Source organism: Indicator indicator, chromosome 1 (genome assembly GCF_027791375.1).
Source record: "Indicator indicator isolate 239-I01 chromosome 1, UM_Iind_1.1, whole genome shotgun sequence".
NCBI lineage: Eukaryota > Metazoa > Chordata > Aves > Piciformes > Indicatoridae > Indicator > Indicator indicator.
In genome coordinates this window covers 111,257,846-111,270,881 of record NC_072010.1, presented here as the reverse complement: position 1 = coordinate 111,270,881, position 13,036 = coordinate 111,257,846, and the positions used below count along the sequence as shown (strand labels likewise).

General features: G+C 39.8%; 1 protein-coding gene across 2 annotated transcripts; it reads left to right on the top strand.

Annotated features, from left to right (window-relative positions):
- Positions 1-2,001: 2,001 nt before the first annotated feature.
- On the top strand, positions 2,002-12,137 carry CCT8 (chaperonin containing TCP1 subunit 8). 2 transcript variants are annotated; one of them, XM_054399325.1, is made up of 15 exons: positions 2,002-2,079; positions 3,405-3,495; positions 4,032-4,111; positions 4,667-4,816; positions 5,094-5,274; positions 5,980-6,041; positions 6,716-6,853; positions 7,258-7,436; positions 8,176-8,242; positions 8,322-8,409; positions 8,518-8,633; positions 9,961-10,032; positions 10,268-10,432; positions 10,606-10,725; positions 11,915-12,137. In XM_054399325.1, exons 1-15 carry the CDS (start codon positions 2,020-2,022, stop codon positions 11,990-11,992), a joined length of 1,647 nt encoding a protein of 548 aa, XP_054255300.1. In that variant the 5' UTR covers positions 2,002-2,019; the 3' UTR covers positions 11,993-12,137. The 2 variants fall into 2 exon arrangements, with proteins under 2 accessions (XP_054255300.1, XP_054255309.1); XM_054399334.1 differs by lacking the exons at positions 2,002-2,079; positions 4,032-4,111 and having other exon boundaries at positions 3,484-3,495.
- Positions 12,138-13,036: the final 899 nt, after the last annotated feature.

Below are 13,036 nucleotides of genomic sequence, written 5' to 3'. Positions count from 1 at the left end.
TCTGTTCCCTATTTGGAAACAAAATATACTCAAGTTAAATGCAGTAACAATTTGGTAGCTACACATAGATGATGGCATTGAAAATGTAAAATATATAGTAAAAAAAATGGCAAAACTTTTAAGTGTTGATGAGTCACAAGAGACTTGCCTGAGGTCACGCAGGGCATGAGTCACAGAGCTGAAACACATGCTGCAGTCACTGATCACTAGCCTAACCACTTGAACCATCTTCCACTCCTACCTTAAAATGAATGTCTCTGACTAGGATGCAGTCAACTATTGATATAATGCCCATGACCTCATGTTCATGACTATGAAATGTCTTCTGCATTGGTCTGATCTCCATGGCTAACAACAGATAACAAAAGTTGCTTTATAAAATGCAGTTTCTAGTATCTTGGCTGTAGAACAGGATGGACATTTCTTTCTTTCCAGCTGCATTGTGATGCAGATACATTGGAAGAGAGAAGAGAGGGATAAATGGGGTTATGCCCCCTACACCAAACCCCAGCACTTTCTCTTGGAAGTGTCCACACTCCTTGGTCATGATAGTCAAGGCTGAGTAGGTTACCTCTTTTTCAAGCAGCATCTGCCTCTTAAGTACTTCTAGCATAGCTGCATACAGATTTTTTGAAATTAATTCATGGAGTCTTTATGTAGTTTTGCTTTCTACCACCACTCTTTTTTTTACACTGCCATGATATGGTGCAAGTTAAAACTGATTGAATTTCAAGAATTATACAACAGTAAAACTGAATCTCTTGAGGTTGCTTAAGCAACACATACCTAGTGATTGAACTAACCTTGCAGGTGTCTTACCTGTGCCGTAAAGGTGGATCATTACAGGCTCAGATACTATGTAGCCTAAACACAGCAGTATTACTTCTAAGGCCTTGAAGTTTTCATCTCAAAACAGTATGTTTGTGTGGCACAAAAGCAAAGTTAATAAAACCTATCAAACCTAAAGCAGCTCCTTACAGAAGTACCTCCACTGCCTCCTGGCTTGGCCTTGGCTACTTGTAGAGATGTCAAGGAGAGCTTTCAAAGTATTCTTCAGCATGCCTGGTAGTGTGCATATTACTTGGGATTACCCTGGATAATTAGAACTTGACTGTACATATGTCTTCATATCAGTACATTTTGCTCCCATGTGAACAAGTCAGGTATGCACTATGCAAAATACTCAACTAGCGTCTGCGAAATTTTATGACTAGTTTTTGCTATTGGTAGCAATAAAGGCTCAGACACCCATGAGACAGTACATTGAACATGACAGTGTAAAAAAAACTCTGAGAGAGCCAAAATCTGCCACTGCCACAATAGGGGACATCACTTTGTTACATGCATGATGATTCCTGGGAAATAACGGCACCACTCTGCACTCCTGACAGAGAGAGGCAGTGAGTTATGTATACTACATGCAATGAATCAAACAATGCTATCTTGCCTATTTTAGAAAAACACGAACTTGTTTTTTAAATAGATGACATAAATGTTACATAAATGCTGTAAAAGTGAGATGAACCACCACCTTTGTTTACCTAAAGCAAAACGCATAGCCAGAAGGCAAGCCAATCATCCCTCAAGTTATCAGTCTTTAAATGCTGCCCTGTTTTATCGGTCCTAATTCTCTTCTAGAGACCTTCAGAGGCCTTTATCCAGCAGTCAGGCTGTCGGGTTAGGTGGGCAAGCCGGGAGTGACAGATGTCTGGCGAGATGCTGCTGCACAGGACCCGGCTTTTAGGACACCCTTCGCAGGCGCAGGGTTCCGGCGGCACTGAAAGCCGAAGTCTGAGCGCCACCCATCGGCAGGTCCTAGGAGAAGCAGAAAACGCAACCCAGTCACCACGGGCCTGAGGCTGCGTAGCAGCTCCCTGCGACCCACCCCGCCATCGACCTTCCCTGGGCGCAACTCGTCCTGCCTGCCGACAGCTCGGTTGTCCCATCACGCCGGCGCGCTCTCTTACTCCCGTCGTCCCTAGCGCACCGCACTGTCTGGAGGAACGAAGCGGAGCAGAGATGGCGCTGCACGTCCCTAAGGCTCCGGGCTTCGCCCAGATGCTCAAGGAGGGAGCGAAGGTGAGAGCGCCGCCGGGCGAGTGCTGTTCCCTCAGGAGAATGGATGGGGTGGGGAGGAGGTCTGAGCATGGCGGCCCGGGGAAGGCTCTAGAAGGCCTCCGTAGCCCGGCGGCTTCACGGGCCGGGCGAGGCGAGCGCCTGGGGGGGTCTCGCGCTGCCCGTCCCTGAGCTGAAGGCCCCTCAGTGGCCGTGGCATGGTAGGGATGTGTCCTGCCCCTCGCTGCCGCTCAGCGCGCGGGTACCGGGCGGCGGAGAGAGGAGGGCGGCGCCTAGCGCACGCGGCCTTCGAGAATGCTCTGGCGGGGCCGCATCCCCCCCGCCCCGCGCCTCTGATTCTCTCCGCCCTGGGGCGCTCCGGGGTGCTCACCGCTCCGCCGGGCATCGATGCTATTCCGGGTTGTGTGTCTGGCTCATGTGCTTTCACTGTTAAAAGCTTCGTCAGGAAGGCGCCCTTTGGAAAGCTTTTATAAGCGGTGGCCGCTACAATTCAGCCAGGCCCTGTAGTTTGGAAGTCTCTTGCTAGATTTGTACATTCCCTGAGGGTTTTTTCTTTGTGTTGTTGGGGTTTTTTTGGTCCGTTACTGCGCCCGTAATAATACATTTGCCAGTACTGTAGAGGAATATTGTGTCATCCATGATCCATGTATTCCTGTAAATGCAAGAGCTGCCTTTTAACAAAACAAGGAGGTAGCTGAGAAGATTGTTTTTGTATTAGAACATAATACTGTTGGAGTACATCTTTCTTACGGGCCCTACCGTGTTCTACTCTCTGCTCTTTCTTAAGGTCCTCTCTGGGGATCCTTCCTTTCATAAGGCTTCCATACTGAAGCCAGTCTGGTTTCATTCTCAAGCATGAATATTTCATGAATCGTTCTGCTTCTGGATTTTCAAACCACACTTTTGAACGTAGAAGTGAGTTAAACGATTCTTGTGAAATAACAGAGTTTCTACTAAAGAAGTGCGTGCAAGACCACATGTTTACAAGCCCTTGCTCCTTTCCACTCTGCTGTTTATGGTTTTCTGTTTCCTTTTGGCATGCCGCTTAAGAGATGCAAATTGTCTTAAAAATTAAGTCATTATTTAGATTTTCTGTTTGGGACCTTATTGTGTGTGCTAGGCTGACTAGTTGAGATGGGGGACACAGTAATTCTTTCCTTTTTGCCTTTAGGTAAGGTTTACTTTCAATTTAAACTTCAGTGAAATGTCATATTTAAATCAAAAGCAAAAGCTTTCGTGGAGTTGATACATTTTTGGTATTTTGATGAGAAATTTTAGTTTCTTTCTTTATTGTTAGCTTAATTCTAAGCAGAACTTTTTCGTTTTAGCATTATTCAGGACTAGAGGAAGCTGTCTATAGGAACATCCAGGCATGCAAAGAACTTGCTCAAACCACCCGCACAGCTTATGGACCAAATGGTAAATAAATCCTAAAATTATTGTATTACTTTTGAGCAAAACATTAGATTTGAAGACTCAATCTACCTTGACAAAGAAGCAGCTGTTTGTTTTTTTGAGGAAACACATTGGACTTGCTCTGGAGCTCTAAATACAGGCATTCTGTCTATACAGGTTAGACTTTGGTTATCTCTTGAGTTATGTACAATATAACCTGCCTTTGCCAAGTTTTTGTACCAGTAGCTGTGTCCTCTTTGCTGTCTTACTGAGGTTAAAGGAAGGACAGTAATTTGGTAGTCATAATGAATGTAACCAAAAGCTGTTCTTCAGTATAGAGTAATTAAGTGGTGTACTAATATTTCTGAAAACAGCTTATTCAGAAATTACTGATTTCTCCTTAATGTAACATGCTCTCAGATGTTATTTCACAAAAATCCTTTAGATTCTTAAATTATAAATAAGGCTGACGTTTTGGCTTACAAAATTTACCTGAAAGTTATGAATCAGGGTCTGTTTGCCAAATGAATAATTTTGTAATTTTTTTTTTCCTCCTTTAGGAATGAACAAAATGGTTATCAATCATCTAGAGAAGCTTTTTGTTACAAATGATGCTGCTACTATCTTGAGAGAACTGGAGGTAAGTTTTCTTTCTTTAGAAGTTGTCAGTTGTGAGCTAGTGGTTTTATTAATGAGCTGCTATGGTACTGAATGTTAATATGGAAATGCATGTAAACTTGTCAGATGATTTACATATATCATTTTTAAAATAACTCTTCACGGGATTTGAGTGAAGTCAAGGAGCCGTATCCACGGTGACAAACAGAACTGTTTTGAAAAGAGTAATAGCCAAGGTTTTTTTCCTCAAACCAGTGTAGATTTAGGGGACAGTACATCTAGACAGTACAGTGTTTAGAAAACTCGAGTGAAATAGCTTTTTTTATTAATCTCACAGTTTTGGTGGCTGCCATGTTTTCTTGTCTGCCTAGAACGCATTAAAGGAATTTAAGATCCTGAGAGTGTAGCATTCTTCTCCTATGAAAACAGTGAAAATCTAGAAAGACTCATTTGTCGTAACTTTTTTCCTCTTAGTATCAAATTCATATTTGTACCAGATAAACCTCTATCACAGGAAGGCCTGGAACTGTGTTCTAAGTGGGATGTTGGTAACTAAAACGTTTAACTTCTTTTAAAGGTCCAGCATCCTGCTGCAAAAATGCTTGTGATGGCTTCCCACATGCAAGAGCAGGAAGTTGGAGATGGAACAAACTTTGTTCTTGTTTTTGCTGGAGTTCTCCTGGAGTTAGCAGAAGACCTCCTGAGAATGGGGTTATCAGTCTCAGAGGCAAGTTATATTGTTACTTTAATTCACATAACTTGAAGTCAGATTGATGTTTGCTAGTATTCTTGTGTTATAATAGTTGAGTCATCTATTTTCTGATGAAATAATTTTTTAGATAAATATGTATGAAGAACAGTAGATGTTTTACTGCTTATGTATCCTTGCTTCCCTTGTAAGATTTTGCATTTTAAACTCTTTTATGACCCTTTGAAGAGGTGATAAAAGCAGCATGAATGCATATTGAAGTGGTGTAGTAAATACTTACTTTTTTCCTGCACAGGTGATTGAAGGATATGAAAAGGCTTGCAAGAAAGCTCTAGAAATTCTTCCAGACTTGGTGTGCTGTTCCGCAAAGAACCTTCGAGATGTTGAAGAAGTGGCATCTTTGTTGCACACTTCAGTCATGAGCAAACAATATGGCAATGAACATTTCTTGGCAAAGCTTATTGCTCAGGCCTGTGGTAAGTGGACCAGAAGAGATGTGTGCATGCATCTAAAAAATAAAGGTACCTGGAAAAGCGCCCAGCTTTATCATCATTACTGATGTCTTTATGTAAGATAAAAGCTTTAGCCTCTGAAATGAGTGTAACTTGCTTTCTTGTGTTGAACTGTTCATTGTCACTCTGGTTCAGAAAAGGTCTGTTTTCTACTAAACATTTATAGAATGTTTAGTTTCTTTAACGCAAAAAAAATTTTGTTTTGTTTTTTTTTATCAGGGGAAAGATGTATAACACTTCAGATAAACTGTTGCTAGTCTCAGCCACAGAACCATGGAAGCAAGACTGTAGTGGTGTTGTTTTCTCCTTTCAGATTTCCAAGAGAAAAACTTTCATGTCTAGTTTAAATGTTTTTTCAAAATATTCTGGGTCAGACTTCACTTTTGAATATATATGTGTAAATGGATTTGAACTGAATTAACTGAGCATCCTGATAGGTGTTATTTTCTGATTACTACATTGTCACAACAAAATTTTTGTTTCTCTTGATGCAGAGTGTTAGCAGGTTGTAGTTGCCTTAAATCTAGGCAGGCATCTGAAACCATTGAATTGTAGTACTTCAGAAAAACTCCAGGCATTATTTATGGTGTCATTGTTCCACTTGATTCAGTAAGCAATGCCAGTTCTTTTTTTTCCTAATTTATTTTATTTTTTTCTCCTGCCAAACAGTTTCTATTCTTCCTGATTCTGGTCATTTCAATGTTGATAATATCAGAGTGTGCAAAATTGTGGTAAGTTGAAAGTAATTAGCTTTACTGTAATATTAAGGTAAATTAGCTTAATAATAAATTTGATTTTCAAGTCTTTGAACTTCAAAAGTGCTTTTTCTTCTCTAATCTGTGCTGTGTTGTGGCATGCATAATAGATTTTGGTAGCTGATGTTTACATTCCTTGTTCCTTTGCCCAGTAGCAGCTTCCAAATAGAAAAGTCATTAATGTTGAAAGTTTATGCTAAATCAGATATAGTACCTTAATTATGCACAGGGGTGTTTATTGCATCTTTGTCATAGAAGCAGTCACAAAATTAGTCTAAGGTGCAGGCTGGTAGAAATGTAGTTGTCTAGTCTTGTGTTCCTTTTGGCAATGGGACATGAGGCCTCAGTGTGGTATGTAGGACTGGAAAAAAAAAATATATCTAATATGAATTTCCCCCTGTGTTTCTTCCCTGCTAATAAATACATAACAAGTTGAGCACAGACTTAACCTGGACTACCAGCTAATCTTAAAATGGGAACCTGAAAGACAGTACTGTTGCTAAATCAGTTTAAGTCTTACTTTGTTTGTGCTGCAATGAAAACATGGGTCGCTACATTCAAGTGAACATAGGGACTGCTTTTCCTAATGGGTATTGCAGCTTTCTGACAATAAGTGATGAATGATAATGATTCCATTTCTTTCCTTTCAGGGTGCTGGTATCTCTGCTTCCTCAGTACTGCATGGCATGGTTTTTAAAAAAGAAACTGAAGGAGATGTTACTTCTGTCAAAGATGCAAAAATAGCTGTGTATTCCTGCCCTTTTGATGGTATGATAACTGAAACTAAGGTATGTAAAAGCTCAAAATAAGTCAGATATCTATTTATGTTTATGTGCTCTTATTTTCAGACTTAACTATAAATATGCTTGACAGTTGATGATTGAGATGTTTTTGTTAATACTGAGTTCCCTAGTTTAAAAAAGTTCATAGGAAACGTCTGAATGTAATTTTGTATTACAGAGTTTTGGGGTTGTGGAGTTCTTGATTTGTTGATAGAATGTCTGAATCTTAAGGTTGTCTAGAAATGCTAGAGATGCCCTTTTTTTGAGTTGTTTTACCTTGTTGCTTGAGAAGGGTGGCGGTGTTCTGACCTAGGGTTTAAGGATAGGTTGTGAGACAAAAGGTTTGTCAAAACCTTTTAGGCATGTAGTTAATGTTGAACTGATAACAGCATATGTGTGTTTTTTACTAGGGCACTGTACTTATAAAAAATGCTGAAGAACTGATGAATTTCAGTAAGGGAGAAGAAAATCTAATGGATATGCAAGTCAAAGCTATTGCTGACAGTGGTGCAAATGTAGTAGTAACAGGTGGCAAAGTGGCAGACATGGCACTTCATTATGCCAACAAGTACAATCTTATGTTGGTCCGGTAAGTACCAGAAGAGCATAAAAACATTTGATCTACTAGAATTATGAAACGTACTTGGCCATGTCTCAGATTAGAAAAGAAGATATTGGAGACTGATTGGTTTTGTAGTAGTTCAAGATCTGAGCTGCAGTTTGGTTATTTCATAGCTTGTATTTCACCTCTGTATGACAGCTAATTGAATGTAATTTGTGTATTATGGTACTGTTGTTCTGCTTGAAGTGCCTTTTTAGCACAGCTGAAATTAAAGAATATCAAAAATTGTGGGTCTAGTACAGAGGGATGTGGCCTCAGAGGCACGTTCTGCAAAATAAAGTCAAATTATTAGTAGCAGCTCTTGCATATCACACAAATAAGTGGTCCTTTTCGGAAAGTTGTAACTTTATTGTAATTTTCCAAAAGCTTGAATTTCTGGAAGTTAGAGTATGATCTCCTGCCTACTACGGATTATTGTGGAGGCATTGCAAGGATGAGTTCAAGTCTTAAATACTAGAAGATAATGTCCATGTTTTTGATTAAGTTACTTGTTTTAAAATTCTTAGAAAATAGACTTTGCACAGCATCCCTGATAATAGCTCCAAAAAGCAGACAAATGGATTGTATAACTTAATGCAGTACGTTTTGATAGATGTTACTGGTTTACAGAACGCTGCCAAGTGAAGAGAATACTTGTATGTTTTAACACTCGTTCTGGAAACTTCTTATTAGAAAGCCTCATTTTGATTTTTGTTTTGTTGTAAAGGTTGAACTCCAAGTGGGACCTGAGAAGACTGTGCAAAACTGTTGGTGCAACAGCCCTGCCCAGACTGGTATGGACTTCTCAAATGAGGTGCAGAAGGGATAGAGCTGCTGAGTGAGTTCACCTTTTAACTCTGTTTTTCTTTCCAGACTCCCCCTACTCTAGAAGAAATGGGTCGCTGTGACAGTGTGTATTTATCGGAAGTTGGGGATACACAGGTTGTGGTGTTTAAGCATGGTATGTATGTTCTGTGGAACTCCTACTGCTACTGGTCTAGAAGTATGATCATGTGTATTTTACATCGTAACAAGCTTAATTCAGTAATGCCCATGTCTATCTGAACAGAAAAAGAGGATGGTGCAATTTCCACTATACTTATCCGTGGATCTACAGACAATCTGATGGATGATGTAGAGAGAGCAGTGGATGATGGTGTAAATACTTTTAAAGTACTCACAAGAGTAAGTAACCAGAACGCTTCAGTTATCAAAACTGAGTTATGAATTGGTTTGAGGCAAGATTCAACCTGGCTTTGTGTTCATTTGCTACAAAGGCTGTAGCAGGTACTTACATTACCAGCTTAGAAGCCTTCCTGAGGTGTAGAGAAGGCTGTGTAGTCTTGAGATTTAGGGGGCTGTATGGAGACGTCCTCATGAACATAACGTACTCAGAAGTTGGTACTTGGCAGGTTCAGCACTCAGTTTTCCAGTAATGAGTGAGTTCTTGAAGATAGATTAGTTTTAGCACTTTCTAATGGCAATCAGTTCTTTCTTGACAGTTCCCCTAATAGTCAAGTTTCTTGATTTTAGTTTCCCTAATAGTCTAGTTCCTTTTTCCCTGATAGTTCATTGACTATTGCCAATTGTGTAATGTTTCTTGGAAACCAACTATATAGATTGTTCTGTCACTGGGTATCATCAGGAAGAACTGACAGTTTGCAAACTATAGTTCGTGGGTTGTAAGACATGTTCTCTCCATGTGCTACAGATAGGCTTTATAGATGGAAGAACTCAGTTCTTAGTTTTTCTCCTGAGCAGCTTCTGTGGACTTGAATATTCTTTCCATTTTTTAATTTAAATGCAAAAGGAAATATTTGTGTATTTATTTGGAAGGTGGCATGCAAAAAATGGTAATCTTATGTTTAACGTAATGTCTTGTAGGTACCAAGATAGGCACATTGGTTTAGGATACAGAAACAGCCACAGACTCCTGTGTCTTCAGGAGTTATCCTAACTTCAGATTTATGATGATGACTATGTTTGAAAGACTGTTTGAAAGACTAGGGATTTACCAAAGGATATACAAAATGCTTATTATTAGAACAACAAAAAACAAACCAAAGCAAACAAAGCACACAAACCCAAACAAAGCAAACCTAGTCAAAATCTGCCAACATCTTGTGATATATTAGACTTAGTAGATGGGAGATTGGTTTTCTGCATGTTATTTCCTAACAAGGCAAAGATTGGGAAATCTAGGAATTCTGTTATAAGTTGAAATTATTCTTGTAAAAACAAACAAACAAAAACCCACTAAAAAACCCCAGAGACAAAATCCACTGCATTACTATTTTGCTTTTTATGAAAAAAGCTATTTTTCTTCCAGGACGTTGGAAAGAATGAGTAAATTCTGTTAAATTTCTCTTACAATGCATGTTTGTTTTTAAGCCAGTTCTTTAAATCTCTGTAGGATTAAATTCTATTGCATTTTAGATAAAGTGTATATGTTCTAAAATATTAATATGGCACTTCAATCAGATCTTTGAATTTTGGGATGGTCTGTTCACAGGATAAACGTCTTGTTCCCGGAGGTGGTGCAACAGAGATTGAATTAGCCAAGCAGATCACATCTTTTGGAGAGGTACAGCAAGTGGGGGTTTTGATTTATTTTTTTTTTTTAATTTTATTTTTATTTTTATTTTATGCAAACACACATATGTGTATATAAATATATATATTTGACTTAAAAAAATATACATACTGTTTTATATGAAATTATAGGTATCAATACCTATAAATCAATTTAAAATGTGGGGGAAAATGCCTCCCTATCTCAGGGTTTTTGCAATGCTGATATGTTTTAAACTTCACTTTAGACTTGTCCTGGGCTTGACCAGTATGCCATCAAGAAGTTTGCTGAGGCATTTGAAGCCATTCCTCGAGCACTAGCAGAAAACTCTGGAGTGAAGGCTAATGAGGTCATCTCCAAGCTTTATGCTGTGCATCAGGAGGGGAACAAAAATGTCGGTTTTGATATTGAGGTAAATAGTCTCTTATGATACTGCTACACAGTCTAGAAGAGTAACATCTTGTAATACTGAAGTGCTGTGAAAAGTCATGACTTTTTTGAAACCTGTAACTTTGAAAACCCACTAAATTGCGAGGTAGAAACGCAGAGGAAGCTTTGAGTAATGTTTTTATCCTTGTGTGATAGGCTGAAGCTGCAGCTGTGAAGGATATGTTGGAAGCTGGTATATTAGACACATACCTTGGAAAATCCTGGGGTATCAAGCTAGCTACAAATGCAGCAGTCACTGTCCTAAGGGTGGATCAGGTAAGCTTACAAATAATTTGGGTGCTGAAAATGGAAACCTTGAACTCTGTGCAGGGCATGAACCCAAAATACATGAATCATCTTGGAATGCAAGGCATAAAAATACGATAGTTGAAAATGTGGTTTGTTTATTTCCAAAAGTCAGGAAGCTGTTTCTTTGAGGAGCTCATGATTTGGAACATTGCAATGTTGCTGCTTCCATAGGAGAGCTATTAATGTTTCCTTTTAAGATCTGATACTTGTATCTGCAAAGTTACCATTACCTCTGTGGGAACAAGATTTGACACAAGAAACCTTACCTCATATACATGAGATAGATGAGATTTTTAACATGGAAATCTGTGTTTCAAAAAAAGTTGGAAGTTACAATCTCAGTTGCAAAAATCTACTTGATATATTTTGTGGAACTCTATCAAAAACGTTTTGCATGTAAAATTCCTGTAGATTATTATGGCAAAAACAGCAGGTGGTCCAAAAGCCCCTAAGCAACAAGGACATTGGGATAAGGATGACTGGAAAGATGAGCCTGAAAAATAGTATGTAGTAAGCTCTGTTTCTTTAGCACAGAGGTACCTGTGTGTATGAGAGCATGCATGAGTATTTTGACAAGCACATGGCAGATGGTATCTTTCCTGAGGACACATAACACTGCTGTCTCATGTGTGCTGATTGCTATGTTTTGTACTTGTGCAAATGAATTTTACTTGTAAATTTTCATTGAAAGGATGACAAAGCAGTTTTGGTTCCACCTTACTTACCACTTTAGCAAGCACAGAAAATGAGCCTCTAACATGGACTTTATGCTTTAAAGTGTGTTTTTTAGACTAATTCAGAACAATAGTTCTGATAATTCTTCTGCTTTCTGTAGTGTGCATCCGCTAAACCAGTCACTTGTTAGCTTATTTAAGCACTCACTTTCTGTGGACTAACTGATGTCTTAATTTGCATGCAAAAATGAGGTAAAAGCCCTCTTTTTTGTATATCAAGGCTCAGCTTCTGCCATTTCCAAGAAAAAGGATAACTGAGTGGTTTATATTTCCATTAGATGGATAATAATATTCATCGGCTTAGATTCAGAATAGGGAAACTGCATGAATTTAGTCAGTGTTAACAGCCAGCATCATGTGGCTGTCAAGTCTGCAGTAAGAGTCTCATTCTAACCTTGTCTTTTTCTGCTTCCCTATTCAAGATCATTATGGCAAAACCAGCTGGTGGCCCTAAACCTCCATCGGGAAAGAAAGACTGGGATGAAGACCAAAACGATTGAACAAGTTAACTGTACTTAAGTGACATGATTACATGATTTTTTTAAAATTCCAGTTGGAACCTATTAGGATGTTTTGTTCTATTGCCTTTAAGTTATGAACTGTGTCCAATGGAGTGCAGAACTTCACAGGCTTCAATAAACAGACTTGCTGGTAAAATGCTAATTGTTGTTTTACTTGGACTTAACGTGACATAATTGGTCCCAGTTCGTGACTATGCAGGTGTCTCTGGGAGGATGAGTGTGTAAGTAGGGTAGGCTGACCTTGAGTAGCTGCCAGATGCCCCTTTGTCACCAGGACAGGCAGAAAATCAATAGAAAAGCCTTACGGGCTGAGGAAAAGGGAGGGGAGATCATCACTCACAAATTAGCTTCACAGAAGACAGGACCATGATATGGGAAATTAATTCGTTACCAATTAAAATTAGAGTTGGAGAGTGAGAAACAAGAACAAAACAGTGTTCCTATTCACCTCCCCTTCCTTCTGTGCTCCTGCCTCTGACATCTTCCCCTGTGGGCTGGGAGATGAATGAACAGGGTTCCTGTGTGTGCTTTTTCCATCCTCCCCTCCACTGTATGGCCCTTTGTGTTACAGTCCATCATGAATTTCAACTACTCCTGTGTGGTTCTCTTGTTCAAGGCTGGGAAACCTGCTCCAGTCTAGGCTTGTCTCTTCTGGGTGCAATCTTCCTCCAAAGCACACATCCACCTGCTCTGCCCCAGGGAGTCTCCCCAGCCACAGTGGAGGTCCAGCATGGTGCTCTTCATGCACAGCATGGTTGCTGTTGGGGATCCTTGCTTGGGTGCCTGGAGTTCCTCATCTCATCTCTGCCCTCATAGGGCTGTTTCTCACACTTGCCACTCACTGCTGGGCAGTGATTGCCCACCCTTACCCAGCCTTTCCTTGAGATGCTGCCATCCTGGCTGTGGGGGCTCAGCTGTGCCTTCCAGGGGGTCAGTTGGAGCTGTGTTCAGAATGGGCCAGCCCCACCCAGCCTCTCCTCACAGAAGCCACAGCTGTACCCAGTACTGTGGATAAGGGAAGCT

What these genes read in the sequence shown, in the direction of transcription:
- CCT8 (XM_054399325.1), top strand. Translation starts at nt 2,020, where the DNA reads ATGGCGCTGCACGTCCCTAAGGCTCCGGGCTTCGCCCAGATGCTCAAG. An exon ending in TGCTCAAGGAGGGAGCGAAG is followed by an intron (nt 2,080 to 3,404) that starts GTGAGAGCGCCG and finishes TTTTCGTTTTAG; the next exon opens with CATTATTCAGGACTAGAGGA. An exon ending in CTTTTAAAGTACTCACAAGA is followed by an intron (nt 8,634 to 9,960) that starts GTAAGTAACCAG and finishes GTCTGTTCACAG; the next exon opens with GATAAACGTCTTGTTCCCGG.